This window comes from Phyllobates terribilis, unplaced genomic scaffold, assembly GCF_046119375.1.
Source record: "Phyllobates terribilis strain yellow unplaced genomic scaffold, ASM4611937v1 Scaffold_11__3_contigs__length_659146591, whole genome shotgun sequence".
In the NCBI taxonomy this organism is placed as follows: Eukaryota; Metazoa; Chordata; class Amphibia; order Anura; family Dendrobatidae; genus Phyllobates; species Phyllobates terribilis.
In genome coordinates this window covers 358787234-358807529 of record NW_027362771.1, presented here as the reverse complement: position 1 = coordinate 358807529, position 20296 = coordinate 358787234, and the positions used below count along the sequence as shown (strand labels likewise).

Here is a 20296-nt window from a genome sequence, read left to right as displayed (position 1 = left end):
CGACTAAAGATTTCTTTCTGAAGTCCCTTTAAATAAAGTGGGGTTTAGCCCATCGGGATGATCTTGTTCATTTCAATACAACTTTGTATCACACTGATGTAAGCGAATTTTGTGTGCAGACTAGTTTATCAACTGTTACAGGCTCAGTGCCGGTCATTAGGCCGTCTCATTGTGCCAGTATCATGGTGTGGTAGCTGAAAAGTCTCAACGGAAAAAGTCCTAAAAGAGGATAGAGTCTCACACAGTGGCTGAAAACCACACTGATATCCTGTTTGGCATGGTTACCAATGGTAAAATGGAACAGCCACTAAGTGTCTATTCATCATATACCTAGTGGCCTTTAAAGGGAGTAAGTTGTCAGAAAATTATCTATTGTTTAAATTACGTTTTTGTGTTACATGTATTTTCTTAAAAATGTTGGCTATATATACACTACTCAAAAAAATAAAGGGAACACTAAAATAACACATCCTAGATCTGAATGAATGAAATATTCTCATTGAATACTTTGTTCTGTACAAAGTTGAATGTGCTGACAACAAAATCACACAAAAATCATCAATGGAAATCAAATTTATTAACCAATGGAGGCCTGGATTTGGAGTCACCTCCAAAATTAAAGTGGAAAAACACACTACAGGCTGATCCAACTCTGATGTAATGTCCTTAAAACAAGTCAAAATGAGGCTCAGTATTGTGTGTGGCCTCCACGTGCCTGTATGACCTCCCTACAACACCTGGGCATGCTCCTGATGAGGTTGCAGATGGTCTCCTGTGGGATCTCCTCCCAGACCTGGACTAAAGCATCCGCCAACTCCTGGACAGTCTGTGGTGCAACGTGACGTTAGTGGATGGGGCGAGACATGATGTCCCAGATGTGCTCAATCGGATTCAGGTCCGGGGAACGGGCGGGCCAGTCCATAGCTTCAATGCCTTCATCTTGCAGGAACTGCTGACACACTCCAACCACATGAGGTCTGGCATTGTCCTGCATTAGGAGGAACCCAGGGCCAACCACACCAGCATATTGTCTCAAAAGGGTTCTGAGGATCTCATCTCGGTACCTAATGGCAGTCAGGCTACCTCTGGCGAGCACATGGAAGGCTGTGCGGCCCTCCAAAGAAACGCCATCCCACACCATTACTGACCCACTGCCAAACCGGTCATGCTGAAGGATGTTGCAGGCAGCAGATTGCTCTCCACGGCATCTCCAGACTCTGTCACGTCTGTCACATGTGCTCAGCGTGAACCTGCTTTCATCTGTGAAGAGCACAGAGCGCCAGTGGCGACTTTGCCAATCCTGATGTTCTGTGGCAAATGCCAAGCGTCCTGCACGGTGTTGGGCTGTGAGCACAACCCCCATCTGTGGACGTCGGGCCTTCATACCACCCTCATGGAGTCGGTTTCTAACCGTTTGTGCAGACACATGCACATTTGTGACCTGCTGGAGGTCATTTTGCAGGGCTCTGGCAGTGTTCCTCCTTGGACAAAGGCGGAGGTAGCGGTCCTGCTGCTGGGTCGTTGCCCTCCTACGGCCCCCTCCACGTCTCCTGGTGTACTGGCCTGTCTCCTGGTAGCGCCTCCAGCCTCTGGACACTACGCTGACAGACACAGCAAACCTTCTTGCCACAGTTCGCATTGATGTGCCATCCTGGATGAGCTGCACTAACTGAGCAACTTCTGTGGGTTGTAGAGTCCGTCTCATGCTACCACGAGTGTGAAAGGACAACCAACATTCAAAAGTGACCAAAACATCAGCCAGAAAGAATTAGTACTGAGATGTGGTCTGTGGTCCCCACCTGCAGGGCCACTCCTTTATTGAGTGTGTCTTGATAATTGCCAATAATTTCCATCTATTGTCTATTATATTTGCACAACAGCATGTGAAATTGATTGTCAATCAGTGTTGCTTCCTAAGTGGACAGTTTGATTTCACAGAAGTTTGATTTACTTGGAGTTATATTCTGTTGGTTAAGTGTTCTGTTTAAACTGTTTTTTTTTTCATTAAAAAAAAATGGTAATCTAATTGTTACACTGGCTGATGGGGTCATTTTTGATTAATACTTCCTGCCATTTCTAGAAGAGTTTCCAGCAGGCTCCAGATCAGGAATACAATAACAGATAACTCCTCTATACACAGCTGATACCACCGGATCCACCAATAGGTTAGGTCACAGCAGACACTGCTCCCCCTCCTTTCAAAATGACCTTTGCACATGCTAATTTGATGCTTCAATCTAAAATATGGGGTCTGAGGCGGTTCATTGTGGCTAATGTCTATTGCCTCAATTCACCAAGACCTGAGATGTTCTCGCTAGTCTTAATGAGGTGGTGTGGGGGTGTCAGCACACATTTTTATGAATATACAGCATTTGAGGTGTGGAGTGCGCCACGCTAGAAATCTTAAAGACTACAGCTCGTTATTAATTAGAGCTTTGGCGTCACGCCCCCGTTCTGTGTAAACGCCAAAAGTTGCAACATTTTTGCGCAACTCTGCATTGTGCCAAAATTATGCAACTTTTCAAAGCAATTTACCCCAGAATTCTGGCAAAATTGCTTTGATGAATCAGGGCCTGTGTGTTGTTTCCTGAAACAACAAAGTTTTGATGGTTATATGTCCACACTGAGCTTTTGGAGGAGTTCAAAAACCACGAGTTTTCAAGCAGAAACTATTTCCGGAAACTTTCCATATTTAGGTTATGTGAACACAACATTTTTTCCAGCGTATTCTGCCTGGAACCCGTCTGAAAAAGCGCCACAAAAAGTGAACATAACGCACAGCAATAAAAAAGGCTTTTCCTGAAGTGGCTTTGCCTAGGAAAACCTTAGCAGCTGCACCGGAGTCTTAAGCCCCCGTCTCACATAGCGAGATCGCTGCTGTGTCGCGGTTTTGGTGACGCAACAGCGACCTCACCAGCGATGTCGCTATGTGTGACACTTTGCAGCGATCAGGCCCCTGCTGTGAGGTCGCTGATCGCTGCAAAGTGTCCTGGACCATTTTTTGGTCGTTGCCCTCCCGCTGGTCAGCACACATCGCTGTGTGTGACCAGCGGGAGCAGCGATCAGGCTGGTAACCATGATAAACATCGGGTTACTAGGGGCACACGCGCACCTAGTAACCCGTTGTTTATCATGGTTACGAGCCTGCTAAAGTGAGCGGTAACCTCCCGCTCACCGTAGCAGACGCACATAGCGACGCAGCAACGATCCCTGACAGGTCGTATCGTTGTCGGGATCGTTGCAGCGTCGCTAAGTGTGACGGGGCCTTTAAAGATGCCTTGTGCACATATGTTTAAGAAGTTTTTGGAGATTTTTCTTTTACTTTCCCTGAAGCTGTTTTGTAGATTTTGGACTAGTTTTTTCTAATGGACATTGCCTAGTTTAGAGCAGTTTCCAACACAATCAACTTCAAAGAAGTGGCACGCACTTATTTCTTTTCCACTAGGCATTTTTCAAAACCTATTCAGAAAAGGAATCATGTGAACAGCAAAGAGGATTTTTCATAGAAATGAATGAGAAGTTTTCCAAAAAATGTTGAAGAGGATTATGGTGAGGATCCACTAAGAAAAAAACCTCAGTGAGAACATATCCTAAAAAGCCTCAACGGGCAGTTTGAAAATTGCGAAATTGATAATTTTTAATACATTTTGTGATATCAAAAAAACAATTGCCAAAAAAAAAAAAAATAATAATAATTACATTTCACACAAAATCTTGATTCAAACAAAAAGGTCATTTTCTGATGACACATTCCCTTTAAAAATAGCAATATACAAGTGCATCTCACTAAATTAGAATATCATCAAAATGTTAATTTATTTCAGTACTACAATACAAAAAGTGAAACTCATATTATATAGAGTCATTACAAACAGTGATATATTTCAAGTGTTTATTTCTGTTAATGTTGATGATTATCGATTACAGCCAATGAAAACACAAAAGTCATTATCTCAGTAAATTAGAATACTTTATAACAACAGCTTGAAAAATGTTTTTAAAATCCGAAATGTTGGCCTACTGAAATGTATATTCAGTAAATGCACTCAAGACTTGGTCGGGGCTCCTTTTGCATCAATTACTGCATCAATGCGGTGTGGCATGGAGGCGATCAGCCTGTGGCACTGCTGAGGTGTTATGGAAGCCCAGGTTGCTTTGATAGCAGCCTTCAGCTCGTCTGCATTGTCGGGTCTGGTGTCTCTCATCTTCCTCTTGACAATACCCAATAGATTCTCTATGGGGTTAAGGTCAGGCGAGTTTGCTGGCCAATCAAGCACAGTGATACTGTTGTTTTTAAACCAGGTATTGGTACTTTTGGCAGTGTGGACAGGTGCCAAGTCCTGCTGGAGAATGAAATTTCCATCTCCAAAAAGCTTGTCGGCAGAGGGAAGCATGAAGTACTCTAAAATTTCCTCTTAGACGGCTGCGCTGACTTTGGTCTTGATAAAAAACAGTGGACCTATACCAGCAGATGACATGGCTCCCCAAACCATCACTGATTGTGGAAGCTTCACACTAGACCTCAAGCAGATTGGACTCTGGGACCTTGATTTTCAAATGAAAATTGGAACTCTGGGACCTTGTGGAGTGTGTCAATGACTGCCTTCTGGACATCTGTCAAGTCAGCAGTCTTTCCCATGATTGTGGAGCCTACTGAAACAGAATAAGGGACCTTTTTTAAACGCATTGAAAGCCTTTGCAGGTGTTTAATTATTCTAATTTACTGAGATAATGACTTTTGTGTTTTCATTGGCTGTAAGCCATAATCATCAACATTAACAGAAATAAACACTTGAAATATATCACTGTTTGTAATGACTCTATATATGAGTTTCAGTTTTTGTATTGAAGAACTGAAATAAATTAACTTTTTGATGATATTCTAATTTAGTGAGATGCACCTGTATTAACCCAATATCTCACAAGGGACTGAAGCTGACCACAGATTTGTAAGACATTTTTTCAGTATTAATTTGTACAATTTATCTTAAAAAGTACCCATCATTATAATATGACATCAATAAATACCCAGCTCCTCAGCTCCGTCTGCATGTGGCACATTTCTATCACTAAGGAGGTGCACACGGAAGACAGAATTTAAAGGGGCTCTCTAGTAATTGGAAAAAAATAACTAAAGAAAATGTCAATATAAATAAATTCCTAAATACTTTTTAATAGTAAATCATACTCATTTGGTCTAGGGAAATAATCACTATAGAATTAATATGGCCGCTGTCTTGTTCCCCTGATAGAAACCTGTCCTAAAGCTGAGGGGCATGTGAGCATGTGCAGTGGCTGGCTCAACATTCTAGGACAAGTTTCTTTCAATGTAACAAGGCGAGTGGACAAACTATTAACATTTGCCAATTAATAGGAATCAGGAATTTATTTATAATGACATTCTCTTTAGTTATTGTTTTCTATTCCTGGAGAACCCCTTTAATGAGCCTGTAAAAATTGCTGTGCAACACTGTTCAATAACTATTGTATGGTTATACAAATTCATAGAAAGAGAATGGTGAGTAAATGAAAATAAGATGAAATTATCTTAAAAGCATTTGAGATGTGGCATTTATGTAAAATAACTGGAAGGGATTGTGCTTCTAATTAAATGATGCACCAATATTTCATTAATATAATGGACTCATGCAAGCTGGGGGAATTTGGTAACAGCATGTCAATTACAGGCAGGGGGACATAATGCAGACTGGATAGTGGCCGTGTCTCTGCCGGCCGGCCGGCTGCATGGAAGCTGGGGGAGAAGTGGAGAGAAGGGTCAGGAGCAGACTCCACGTTGGTGTATTGGTTAGCCTGAACACTCCAGCACGGCAAATACAAACATTGCACTGGTTATATACATTGTTATCATGTGTGCCCACAATCATAGGACAGCAAAGAGCAGGCCATGCAATATATACCTCTGTATCATTCCACAGCATGCTGATACATGTACATGGAGACATGGCTTTAGGCTCCTCTGCATCAAACCAATTACATACTGGGACCATTAGTGAATGGAATAATAGATGGATGGCAGGAAAAGACCACGATGTCCATCTGGTCTGCCCTTCTACCTTTATCCCAGGAATGATTATGTACAATGTAAGATTGCGTATATGGTGCATGTTTGTATTTACTAATGCAATATGGTATTCTCCAAGCCGACCAAGAAGGGAAGGGTTAGTTTGTGCAGAGCAGATGGACTTGTCTTGGTGCAACCCACAGAAGGTGTGCAGATACCTTTTGTGTTTCTTTTTACTTTTTGCGTCGTCAAACCTTAGTAGGAGAAAGTGGGAATTCAGTAAACAGAAACAACGGCTAGATAACGTATATGACAGAGGAGAATTTAGTTAAGAGAAATCAGCACAATAATCCAAACCATAAAGCTAGATGCTTCCATACTTTCAGCACTTTATGCTATAAGGAATATCACCAGTCTAGAGTTCATTCAATATGGAGCATTGACATGCAGGAAGCACATCAATCAGAGAGTGACGGGGCATCTGCAGGACACTACGAAGTGTCACAGAGCTAACACGTGACCCACACCTTCATATCTAGTAACATGGATAAGCAGCTGGTGTGTGGGGACACCGATCTGACTAGTATCAGATACAATAAAGAGTCACTGACATAGGCCATCACTGGTTTTTGTGTAGTAAGATGTAAAGTAAAGAGGTTCTCCAATCCAAACTGTTTCACTAGAGAATACTGGAAAAAGGCATTATGTGCAGGCAGAACTACTACACTGCACTTATAGAGAGCCTTACAGCAGATTCATGCTGCCCGAATCACAGGAATCAGACACTGGCGGAGCCATTAGCCATGTAGGTTTTGCTCTTAAACTTTGCAGCATGTCAGAGAAAGCTTATTTTTAAAAGCCAGCGTGGGATTGTGCTTTGGGTGACTAGTCCGATGCAGGTCCCTGGCTGCTTTTCTCCACCCCTCTTCTCCATGACAGACAGGTCTCAGTCAGGAGAGAGACAGAGTCAGGGAGAGAGACACAAACCCCTGCCAGTCTGGGGGACCGCGAGGGACTAGTTTTGGACTAGTCATCTGAGACACATAGTCCCTGGCCGGCTTTTCTAAACATTTTTTTCTCTAAAACGTTGCTGTATTTCAGAGAAAGGTATGCACCGCTGCAATAACACGGCCAGCACATGATTCCTGCTGCCCATGCTTCATGGTTTGGGTGGCATGAGTCAGCTGACATGTTCATGTGTTGTATTTAGATAGTAGAAATATATACATAGAGACCAAGTAATATACATCATTATAAGGTGTAACTCTACATTCCTGCAAAATTACAACTTCCAGTATTCTCTGAAGACCTGTCGCCATCATGGACCGCTGGGAGTGATATTCTTGCAATAACTGGTCAGCCAAAGGCTGGAGATCACTACTAATAAATTAAAACATTTGCTCAATAAAAGTCCAAAAACATAAGTATCACATACTCTTTAATGCAGTCTGGTATGACGACATACTCCATAGGAATAAGCTCGGCTAGTTCTACCAGGCTAAACACATACTTAATCTTCTGACTGAATTTCGTGCTAAAGAATGGAGAAACAAAAAGCAAAAGAAATAATGAGGACACACAAGTTGAACAGGTTACAAAATTCTTGTATAAAACAGGCCAATCGGCATTACCTGATGAAGGGCTTGGTAATAGCGAGCAGTGTTCTGATAAACCAGGATGGATGGACTATGATGAGAGACTTCAGATTTTTCCGTAGCCTTCAAAAAAGGAACATCATGTTATTGAAGAAAAACACAAGTGTACACACACAAAAAAAATCACATCTCAAGTTTACATGACTTTCACCTGATGGGCTGGGGAGGTCCTCGGAGTCAGGGGGCTGGTACATATAGAAATGTGCTACTGACGTCTGACTACGTTTCTATGGATGTCTATCAAAGACCTTGTTGCCTGGCTGTTACAGTTAACTCATGGAATGATGTTATTGTCAATTAATTGTATCAGCAATGCCATCTGGACCACCAAGATTCCTGGGAATGGACAGGTGTGAATCCCTAATGTATATGTGATCATTGGAAGGAATGGGAGTTACTTTATTTTTCAGACTATAAGACGCACCGACCATAAGACGCACCTAGGTTTTAAAGGAGGAAAATAGGAAAAAAAATTTCAGCAAAAAATGTGGTCATGATGCCCTGTTATGGGGGAGGGGGTCTGCTGCTGACACTGGTATTGGGGTAATGTCCCCAATTCTGTTAATATCCTCTATCCTGGTATGTATGGCCCCTCCTTCCTGGTATAAGTGGCCCCCATCCCATCCTGGTATGCCTGGCCCTCAACCCCATCCTAGTATTCATGACACCCCTTTATCCCCCATCTTGGTATGCATGGCACCCCTTTATCCCCCATCCTGGTATGCATGGCACCCCTTGAGCCCCCATCCTGGTATGCACGGCACCCCTTGAGCCCCCATCCTGGTATGCATGGCACCCCTTGATACCCCATCCTGGTATGCATGGCACCCCTTGAGCCCCCATCCTGGTATGCATGGCACCCCTTGATACCCCATCCTGGTATGCATGGCACCCCTTGAGCCCCCATCCTGGTATGCATGGCACCCCTTGAGCCCCCATCCTGGTATGCATGGCACCCCTTGAGCCCCCATCCTGGTATGCATCGCACCCCCTGGTATGCATGGCACCCCTTGAGCCCCCATCCTGGTATGCATGGCACCCCTTGAGCCCCCATCCTGGTATGCACGGCACCCCTTGAGCCCCCATCCTGGTATGCATGGCACCCCTTGATACCCCATCCTGGTATGCATGGCACCCCTTGAGCCCCCATCCTGGTATGCATGGCACCCCTTGAGCCCCCATCCTGGTATGCATGGCACCCCTTGAGCCCCCATCCTGGTATGCATCGCACCCCCTGGTATGCATGGCACCCCTTGAGCCCCCATCCTGGTATGCATGACACCCCTTGATACCCCATCCTGGTATGCATGGCACCCCTTGAGCCCCCATCCTGGTATGCATGGCACTCCTTGAGCCCCCATCCTGGTATGCATGGCACCCCTTAAGCCCCCATCCTGGTATGCATGGCACCCTCTGAGCCCCCATCACGCTGCCTACAAAAAAAAAATAAACAAAAACAATCATACTCACCTCCTCTCTCCTCCAGTGCTGTCCCGCTCTGCTGCCGACACTCTCACTGTGTGAGCCGCGCATGGCGTCCCTGCCATGCGCCCTCACACAGTGCGAGACGCTGTGCTGGAATAGTCACTGCTCCCCACGCCGGGACTCTATGCGTGGGGAACAGTGACCATTCAGTCTCTTAAATAGCCGGCGCACTGTCCCGCAGCGCGGCTCCTGCTGCCGCTCTGCGGTCAGTGTGCCTGCTATTAAAGACCATGGATTTCACTACAACCCATGGGAGTGGGTTGTAGGGAATATTCATGAGCTTTAATAGCGGGCACACATACGGCAGAGCGGCACCAGGAGCCGCGGCTCCAGTGTGCCGGCTATTAAGAGAAATGAATATGGGCGTGGGCGTGGGGAGCAGGGAATATTCATTTTCTTTAGTAGCGGGCACAGCGTAGGCTGCAGCAGGCGGCTGCTGCCTCCTGTGTCCCGCTGATCCCCCGCTGCCACTCCCCCACACCCACGTATGTATATAGTATTCGGACTATAAGACGCACCCCCCACTTTCCTCCAAAATTTTGGAGGAAAAAAGTGTGTCTTATAGTCCGAAAAATACGATACATAGTATTTGTTTTCAGCGGATCATATACAGGGGCAAAGCATAAAGGAAATACTTCTTCTACAACTTTCTTTTTGACAGAATTCCTGAGCGCTTGCACGTACAATAGTGTTGTGTGCACAGTCACCTAACTTTACATAGTGTGATTTTGTTATGCTATGGTACAGTCATTTTGTCCACCCTCTCTGGAAGAAATAATGCAGACATTAAGGATCTCTATTGCTTTATCATATGTTCCTTGTAATGAGTGATATGTGCTGCTCTTGTGTGTACATACAAATATAGCTTAAATGCTTAAACTGTAGCTAGAAAATATTGTAAGCAGCGATGACTGTGAAAAACAACTAGAAAACACTTATGAATTAAAAAGCAAAAATTCTCAAAAAGAAAAAAGGAGGAAATAATTGTAAAGCAGCCTTACCGTCTATCGATTTGCTGATAGCATTTCCGCAGCCAGCCAAGACTTGGCATTTTTCTCCTGGTTGTGGCTCCATTTAAATAAACTATCATGTAGTTCTCTGCAACTAGCATTTCCAAAGTGCCAATGACATACCTGCCAAAACAGTGTCCACAGGCTTTTTACATTGCTGGAAATCAATAGACCGACGCCAGAATGTATGACTGCTGCATGTGCGTGTGAGAGGTGAAGGTCAGTAACATTCTAGTATTCCTGTCATCTGGTGTCCTGGGGCCCCGACAGTGCAGCAGAGCCACATATCCTCCGGGGAGTCAGATTGTAATGATAACTATGCACCTGCTGCAGAAACAACTCTATTGGTACAAGTGTCAGAGGACACAATGTGCCACATGGGACTTCATCCTAATGTGTTCCTACAATGCACAATCTGCAGTGTGAGCATGGCCACATAGCGGTGCAGGGAGAAATCATTCACATACACCCCAGCTACATGTTATCCCACACATGAACACTTACTTGAAGAGATTGTCCATTAGATATCGATAGTTCGGTTGACTGCTGTCTGGCATAAAACACACAGCAAACACAATAATGGCGTTCAAGCCATCGCCATAGTAACCTAAAAACACAATGGAACAAGTTGGACAAAATCTTCCAAAAGAAATGCAATGTATATAACGGGTTTATATTTTTAGAATATTTTACATGTAGAAAGTAACATTTCTGAACATAGACCCCTGGTAATTAAACCAGTTCTGCCAACCATCAGCACGTTTTTCTGACACAAATAATAACAGGTGCCAACTGATGGCAGATATCTGATGAAAAGTTGACCTGCCATGGTGAATTTTTTTTTAATAGTAACAACTAATAATATTCAAACCCGCTAGTCTATACAAACATCCCAGGAGAAAAAACGTGCCATACTGGGATATGAATGCTGCATCTCCACCAGGTAAATTTGCTTTTGTGTTTTTTTAATTTAAAACATTTTCTGCTGTCAGTTTTTACTTTCGGATAACTCCTTTAAAAGTCCACCATGCTGTCCTATCAATTTGGCAGCAGAAAACAGGTGCCTGTACATTGTGAACTGTCTGTAAGCAGAGCCCATGTATAAAATCTGTCATTTTGGTATTACATGAAAGCGCATGATCTCTTGACTGTGTGCGGTTCCATTACGATGCAGAGAATATGCAGTTTAGTGGCGGCTCTGGATGCTGTGTACAAATATTTTGACACCATGACAGCACCTGCGAGAGTGGGATCCACCCCTATCACTGGACAGCAAACCAAGAGCACAAAATAAAAAGGCAACTCCCTCTTCCTCCTTCAATGGGGTTTCCTGTCCTTTGGATGTAGGAGTCTTGAGTACATGGCTGGAGTAGCCGTGAATCATAGAACACAATAGGGTGTTCTATAGCAATCTCCAGTAAGAATGGCAGTGAGTACAGAGGCCCAGATGGGAGCTGAAATGTTAACATCAGTTTGCAAGAATCTACATTTAATGCTTCAGTGCCTACCTATGTTTGAAGTCTGGTCTAGGGCCTTGTGTTTCAGTAGTCCTGTGGCCTTGTGATTCTAACATGCCGTGTGGCCTTGTGATTCTTGCATGTCTTGCAGCCTGGTGTGTGTCCTGCAGCCTGGCATTTAGCCTTGCCTTTCTTGTTTAGCTTCTGGGACTTGGTTGGTTAAAGTGCCTGTCTTGTCAACAGATCCTGTATTCGAATCTCAGCATTGTCTGGCCTTGTGTCTCGTGTGTTGGGCCGTCTGTCTCGCATCTAGCCTCATGTTTTGTGTGCTGGGCTGGCCACCTCGAGTATGGCCTCATGTCCAGTGGTTGGCCTGCCACTACAAGTCTGGCCTTATGTCTCATGTTTGGAATGCCAACTCATGCCTTGTGTTTGGCCTGCCTGAAAAATTTCCAGCCGCTTTGTAGTTGTTGAATAGCCTGCCACCTCAGGTCTAGGGTTTTCTTTGGCTGCCTCTACCTCATGGTGTGACTTGATGGGGCCTTCGGTTAATAAAATACAGTCCTGAGGGTAGCTAGTCAGTCCAACAGATTTTCCAGTCAATCCCTCATACTTGAATAGCATACTGATCTGTACTGCATTTAACATCTGTGTCCCAGTTTGTCCTCTTGGTAGGAGGTGTAAATTAGGCATGACTAAGCAGAACAAAACCAGTATAAGCCCATTTGATCCTCCCAGTCTGGTGTCATAACATGGACTAATAAGTATTTAAGTTGATAAACATCTACATTTCAGTTTACCCTCCTAGTTGGAGGTCCAAGATAGACATGGCTACGCTAAGCTGAATAAAACCATCATAAGGCCATATAGGGCTCCTAGTTGGAGTCACACAATGGTCTTGTGGACGCTAAGTGATCAAATGCTCAATGCCCCAATTTACCCTACTGGTATAGAGTGGTAAGATGAATTTGATCGTGCCAAGTTGAGCAGCACTATACCGGTCTGCCCTCCAAATGGAGGTACGAGTTGGACTCACCGGTATGTGGCTGATAAACCATCAATTGCCCCAATGTACCCTCCTTATTGGAGTTGCATGACACACATTGTTATACCGGATCTGGTAAAAATAGTCCATTCCAAGACCAGTGCATCCTCCTGGTGAAGTCGAAAAATGGACTCATTGAAAATTAAGTGGGTGGAGCCATTATACTCAATAAATATTTTGGGATTAAAGTCATAAAACTGATAGATTGAACTAAGTGGGAAGTTGGTTAAATATCCAGTCAATGCGCTTTTGGAGTGATAAAATGGTAACTCTGCAATAAACCTGTAAGGGGACGAATCAATGGATGAGTTAAAATGTCCACTTACCTGTCGACCCTCCTGTGGCGAAGGAGGAACATCTTTGCTAGTCAAGACAAAAGCCTTTGCACTGAGGTATGACTGTTCTGATTATTACTCAAAATCAGGATGATACGTCCATAAAAAGGTTAATGGTTGAGGGGATGAGGTTCTAATACCTTGGTTTAAGACCATCTGAGCTTTGACTAATACCATATGAGGTCTATATTTCTTTCTGACTGAGTGGCTTCCTCATGGGGGAAAAAAAAAGTGATGTATCAAAGGTGATGGTTATCACTTAGTTTCTTAATCTCTTTGCTCGAAAACTAATCTAATTTTATATTGAACGGTTTTCAACTAACAATCTTCATGGTTGGATTGCATTATTAGAATCCATTTAAGTTGCGGAATTTATGCCATTATAGAGAATAGGATAAATTCTATTATCCCTAAATGAAGATTTGATTGTGGTTCTTCTTTATATGGAATAGCTCAAACTTCTTTTTTGCCTGTTCTAGTTGTATCAGCTCTTAGTCCTTGGCTAGGATGCTGTAACCAGAAATTCTCTAAGGCCACGGCCCCACTATCAGTATTTGGTCAGTATTCGGTCAGTATTTTTTCTCAGCAGTGGGAGCCAAAACTTGGTGAGGAACAATCATAGAAAAGGTATAATAGAAACAAGTCACCAATTCAGCATTTATCACCCACTCCTGGTTTTGTCTCCCACTCCTAAGAAAAAATACTGAACGAATACTGACCAAATACCGATAGTGGGGCTGTGGCCTCAGTTGGAAATCTGGAACTACAGCAGTCTGTTTCGACTTAAATACTACACTACACTTGATAGCAAAGAATTGGGTAGATATTTTGAACCATTGGGTGATAATTGACAGTAGAAGGGTTTCTTAAGGTCAAGATCTTGGCTCAGATCTTAGGGGGGGGGTTTTACTGCAATGGAAAATGTCAACAATATTGGGTTTGACGTTACGTAATAATTTAAGCAGGTGCAGTTTCTGGGCCCATCGACCACTAGGAACCCTACTCAAGGCCAATTGTTACGTTTATCAGGCTCTTTAAATCACTTAACTTTTGCTTCCATTAACATGCCAAGTCTTCCTATGTACTTCAGTTGCTGGTTAGGTGATTTAACAAGTACTGAATATATAATTAAATCCGAGGAAGATAACCAACTATACATATAGGTGAAGTTTATAAATATAGACTCTCTCAAAGAAAAGAAAAGAAAAGAAAAAAAGTTGTTATAACCAGTATGAGAGATCCTTTTTACTCTGGTTGGTGCTTTTTTGTTGGAGCTCCAAATCGATAAGACTTTCTTGATTGATATCTAAAACTTTCACAATCTTCCTTCCTGAAGCACTATCAGTTGAATGAGAATATTCTTGGGATCTTTCCTCAGGTGTAATATCTTACACCTATCAGAGAATTCCTTGGTCATCTTCTCTCAGGTGCTGTCATAGGTGAGGGGAAAAATGGTAACATACCGGTAATTTGATTTTCCTGAAACCCATTAAAGCACCCCTATTTATTCTCTCCCTGTGGCTTATGGTGGTTCTCAATCTTTTCTTCTCACAATGAGGAATGGGCTTGAGTGAATGTATAAATCGTAATAAGATTAATTATAATTTAGGTGACTTCTTGGAAACCCCATTGAAGGAGAAAGTGGGAGTCGCCTTTATATTTTGTGCTCTTGGCTTCCTGTCCAGTGATAGGGGCGGATCCCACTCGCTCACGTGCTGTCATGGGTTTCAGGAAAATCAAATTACTGGTAAGTAATTATCATTTTTAAGGCAAGTTTCACATGTCAGACCCTCACGCTCTGAGCATGTAATGCAATGTTCAGACCGGCAGCAGCTCTCTTGACCTGAATACAACAACCTCATATGATTTTGTGATTTCAGGTTAGGACACCCATGGCTGGTCTGTACATCACACCACACTCTGAAGCAGTCAAAGCTGAATGTGTGAAAACAGCCTTACATGTGCTTAGAAAGTATAAATTAGACACTTGCGTGAATGTATGTTGGATATATACGTCAAAAGAAATGTTGAAAAATCCACCCTCTAAATTTTAAAAAAAATTAGATTCATGCAAATCTCAATACTGGAAATCTTGTAATTGCTGAGAACATACACGTGGGAGGGAGAAGTGATAGACCTGCTGACCATAAGAGCTTACGCTCTACGAGAGGAAGAGTGAGAACAACACTGGCCATAAGGAGAGAGACCTCGAGAACCCCGCTGATCATAAGATAGAGAGAACCCCATACACAGAGTGAGAGAACCCCTCTGACCATAAGAGCTTAAACACTAAAGGAGAGAGACTTCTCTAATAACTCTAGAAAACAACTCTGCTGTACGAACTGTGCTCCGCTGGGAACCGCTATGGCCTCAGTACTGGCCACCACTGTATAAGGTGTCTGTAAGATGTCATGGCTGCAGAGCGTTATGGGGAAACCAGCGCAATAACTTAAAATAACATTAGCCTGTTCTCTGATGCTTCAACAGTGTACGAAATGGTGCCAGGCTTTTTTTTTTTCTATTGCGAACTGAATCTCAAAATGTTCCTATTTGCGTGAAACTGTGAATTTTAGGAAATACGACTCAAAATCGACCCTCTGTGAATCGATCTGCTCATCTCTCTTGACAGGTGTACCTTGAGGGAAAGGAGTAGTAGTATCTACTCTCTCCACCTCCCCTGGAATGTACGCACTGCGGCCTCTTTGCAAGTCAGGAGGAAATATAAATAACCCAAAGCTATTTGTAGGCTTGAATCCACAGAGCTAGAGTTGCTCTAATGTTGGTGTAGTGACTAAAAGGACTGATCTGCACATTCAGGTCACGCCTACAGTGCTGCGAGAGACTACTACATGTTGTGCACTCTCTAAATTCACAAACTTTAGAGAGCCCATTGAAGTCCATAAAGAGCCAGAAGGCAAAACTAATGGATGGAAACTGTTCAGGTCTCATTATGTCAGGAGATAGATTGCTCTTGGTCTTTTTTATGTACCATGCATAAAGGTGGTTATTGTACACATCCTCCATCTCTCCATGCAACACATCTCTACAAATATGTACTGTTCCCATTATCCTCATAGCAGCAAGAACATTGGGTAATGATTTTGAAACTCAATTACACAGAGTGCCAGGTGACCACACTCAGACCATTGTCCAGATTACCTCCATGGCTAATGACTTTCTTGTAAGGCTCGATGGCTGACATGTCCACTCTATGATCCTGCTCTCCAATCCTGAACATACGCCAGCGTCTGCTCTCCTCCTTCTCCTCGGCAGCACTGTACTCTGGGATTGACCCTTTTGGAAGCACTTCAGCAGATTTTGGCTTTGGCAGGTCATCTGTTAAAACATAGATTAAAATGAAGATGCGCACTTCCAGCGATATCATGTGCTGGGATCTCTAACCACTTTCCTGAGGGTCTCTGGGAACAATGCTCTCTGTGAGAATTCTTCTTTTCAGTTAACCACGAACATGGTTACTTGTGTTGAAGTGGGACATTACCGACAATCTGTAATACACTTCATACACAGCACACCATTTATAAGGAACAGTGCATTGATCTTGGAAGACAACACTGTGCTGCCTATAATGACAAGGACTTGTATCACCAGCAGATCTCATGGTGCCACTGGATGGAGGGGCCGCCTTTGCTAACATTTTAGTATCTATATAATACAGAGAGGGAATAACATTACCAGTAAGCCATTTAGCGCACATTAAAAAATACTGCCTTGGTAATAAGGCAATCTCGGATATAAAACACTTACTTCACCCCTTATTTTCTGTTATCCAATAGTAAGACTTCTTGGTATTTTGGAAATATTTTCTCCCCTAACATATTCATGGTGTTGTCTCCCAAATTCAAGACATGGAATTGGTGGATGATTGGACATATTCTTATAGTTTCCAGAGTCCTTTCGCAGAGAGTGATTACTTGCACACACGGGGGCTATTAACTGCTTATCGCACAAGACATACTAATGGTGCTGTGTAGCAGGCAAGCAAACGATCAGATATGAATTAACACGTGGACATGCGCCAGATCACAGCTAGGTATATACACTGACAAAGCATCCCATTACAGGGTACACAGTATTTTGGTTGATTATGTGATTAATTGGAGGATTTCATGATTTTGGCAAACCAAGAAGCCTGCGGCCTTACCACAAAGCACGGAGGAAACGACCTACTGTTAGTTGCCGCTTTCGAAGGCTTAGCTGTTAAAGTATACTATCCTCCACGGCAATGGAAACAGCAGCATAGAAGATAAAACAACAAATAGAAAGGAACCCCTTTACAGTGTCTTTAAACGAAAGGGAACACCTTGGGCTGGTTATTGGCATCATGGCATGCCGGAGAGGAGCCATGAAAGCATTAAACAGCTCAGTACATGAGTACCATAACAAGTAATAGACAAGCCACCCAGTACATGATACAGTTGTGCTCAACACCATAAGCGTCCCTGAATATAGGTACATCATGTAAAACATCTCCTGAAATAAAGGGTTTAGTGACAATGCTTGGAGATATACATTTAGGGTATGTGCACACGCTCAGGAATGGCAGAGGGTTGGACGCAGCGCACTTGAGCCACGTGCAATCCGCAGCGGCCAGCTCTTACAGCATAGTGGATAGGATTTCAAGAAATCCCATGCCCACTACACGTCTCCGTGCTAATGCGGATCACCTGCGGACACGGATATGTGGCGGGTCTTTCCAGACCGCAGAATGTCAATTTCTCTTACCGAGACGCTAGTCTCCCCAAGAGAAATTCTATCAGTGCAATGTATAGGATGCGGTGAATCCGCATGGTTCAATGAGCACATGCGGATTCACCTGCGTGCAGAGCTTTGTACGCAGCATAAAGTATCCTGTGCTCAGAGCGCTGCCAGAAAGAATCATGCGCACATACCCTCATTCTTTTTGGGTCTTGTGCAAACTTGGCAGAGGAAAAAGAAACAGAACTGAAAGCAATGCAGAGGCACGATTAACCCCTTGCCTCCACAGCCAATTTTCGTCTTTACGTTTGCATTTCTTACTTTCCTTCAAGAGCCATAACTTTTTTTTTCTCCATCAACCTAGCTGCATCAGGGCTTGTTTTTATTTTGCAGGACGAGTTGTAGCTTTTTTAATAACTCTGTCCATTTTATCATACAATATACTGAAAAATGTGAACAAAAATTCCAAATGGGATGAAATTGTGAAAAACAAATGCAAATCTGACATTGTTTTCTGAAGCTTGGATTTACTAGCATAGATTTAAATTTTTTTACAATAAGTGGTGAACAAAAATTCAGGAGGTTTGCAAACAAGAAATTGGGGCGTTTATGTTATCGACATCTCTATTGCCATTTTCCTGACAATATTGCAGTGTGAGGGCTTGCTTTTCGTGCAGCGAGCCAATTGTTTTCTGGGTTACATACAATGCAGTTTATTTAGGGAGGGAGGGGACAAAAAAAAAAACACAATTCTGGCATTTTGATCTTCATGGCATTTATTGTTTCCTCTTATACCTTGATAGACTGGACTATTATGGATGTAGTGATACCAAATATGTTGTTTAATTTAATTTTAATTTCTTTATTTTTAATGTAAGACAATGGGAATGGGTGTAATGCAAATTAATACATATTTTATACTTTTTTTTTCTTTATAATTGACTTTCTTTTTAAGTCCCCTAACTGGATTTGAACCTGTCACAGGCCCTGAACCTGCAATACCACAGTATTGCAGTACATGTTGTGCATCTATGGAGCGACAGGGGTCTTCAGCAGGTGCCTGGCCGCCATGGGAACCCTGTGGAGCCCTCGCTGTGGGCAGATGGGAGCCAGTGCATGTGCACCCGCAGCTGCTCCATTAAATGCCTCTGCCAAAGATTAGGTGGCACTCAGGTGGTACAGTACAACATGGTGAATGGTAGGTAAGCTTTCACCTAGAAGGTGGGAGATGGCACCAGAAGAGAACGCGCTCAGGATTGAGCTGGTTGACAATAAAGGATTTGTCATTCTGTGGAATCAAATAAAGGTAACATTATTTGTCAAATATTGTACTCTCTATCATTACTGAGCAGCGTGCTGCATTTTTTTCTGAATCCTTTATCTTCTGTCAGAGGTTAAGCCATCTAAATAGTTAACAGTACCTGAGTGCCAATTGCACCTGTTAAGAGACAGATGACAGCTATGTAAATCGCCGACATCTACCACGTGTGGAGGGAGCGCTGAGTCTGACCACAGCACTCACATACTTGTAGGTCATTTTACGCTAAGGGGTAAATGGCATTCGCAGATCAGTTTCAAACAAAAGACAATATCAGACTAATCTGTAATTACGGTATCTACAAATTAGACTCCCCTACCCAATATTGTTTGGGTACGGCCAGATGGAGCGGCCAATTACTGCCGTTTGATTTTGCGAAGGAAAAGCTGTAATTGGCTGTATGGTTTTGCAAATGAAACTGCTGTTTCCCTGCAAAAATCAAGTGATTGCTGCTTAAACGATGGCCCAGATTCATAAAGACCAGGTATTTTCTCTTGAAGAGGGGGCATGCTGCTCTTAAGGAATCAGTAGCGCCTAACCAGTGACGTGCATCTCCATGTGCCACACCAGAAATCTTACTCTAGTCTCTGACTACTTGGGGTAAGATTTCTTGGGTACGGAATGCCACAGCTTGTCATGAATTATATGAGCGGTGGTATTACACCTCCACTGTGCCCCCTCCCATCTAGCTCTGTCTATTTTAGCAGAGATGGGAGAAACTTGTGTGAAAATGCCAAAAGTCACAAAAGTTTTATGCAACTCCAAGTTGCTTAAAAATGTAGCAACTTTTCAAAAGCAATTTACGCTAAAATTCCGGTGAAATTGTTTTGATGAATTGGGACCTATAGATCCGTTTACAACGCACATTTGTTGACTTCAGATGCACACTGATCGTTTGTAGGAATGCTCCTTTCACGATAATTGTGCAGACTAAACAAGATTCCCATCACCCAATGAATGAGCAAAACACTCTTTCGAGTGAAATAATATTGCACAAAAGATAATCATTCTTGGCAGTGCATCATGCTGTGTAAACAGGACTCACACTGCCAAGAACAATAGCAGCCGATGTGCACTGAACAATTACAGATCATTCAGTGCACATCTGAAACTGGGTCGGCCAGTGTAAAATAGCATCTATATATATAATCGTCTTATCCCGTCTGTCTGTCTGTCTTTCTGTCTGTCTGGGAAATCCCGCGTCGCTCATTGGTCCGGCAGCGGCCAATCAGCGACGCGGGATTTCAGAAAAA

The 20296-nt window shown here is 43.1% G+C and overlaps 1 protein-coding gene across 4 annotated transcripts in view; it reads right to left on the bottom strand.

Moving 5' to 3' along the window:
- The window catches only part of BNIP2 (BCL2 interacting protein 2), a 53863-nt gene that overhangs the window by 7585 nt on the left and 25982 nt on the right, over positions 1–20296 (bottom strand). For 2 of the 4 annotated variants that reach the window (XM_073652901.1, XM_073652903.1), the window contains 6 exons: positions 16169–16345; positions 10677–10779; positions 10164–10295; positions 7654–7740; positions 7458–7556; positions 6241–6276 (listed from right to left, as the gene is read on the bottom strand). In XM_073652901.1, the coding sequence (XP_073509002.1) occupies positions 6241–6276; positions 7458–7556; positions 7654–7740; positions 10164–10295; positions 10677–10779; positions 16169–16345 (634 nt within the window). The remainder of the gene's footprint in view (positions 1–6240; positions 6277–7457; positions 7557–7653; positions 7741–10163; positions 10296–10676; positions 10780–16168; positions 16346–20296) is intronic. The other 2 variants (XM_073652902.1, XM_073652904.1) reach the window with 1 other exon arrangement.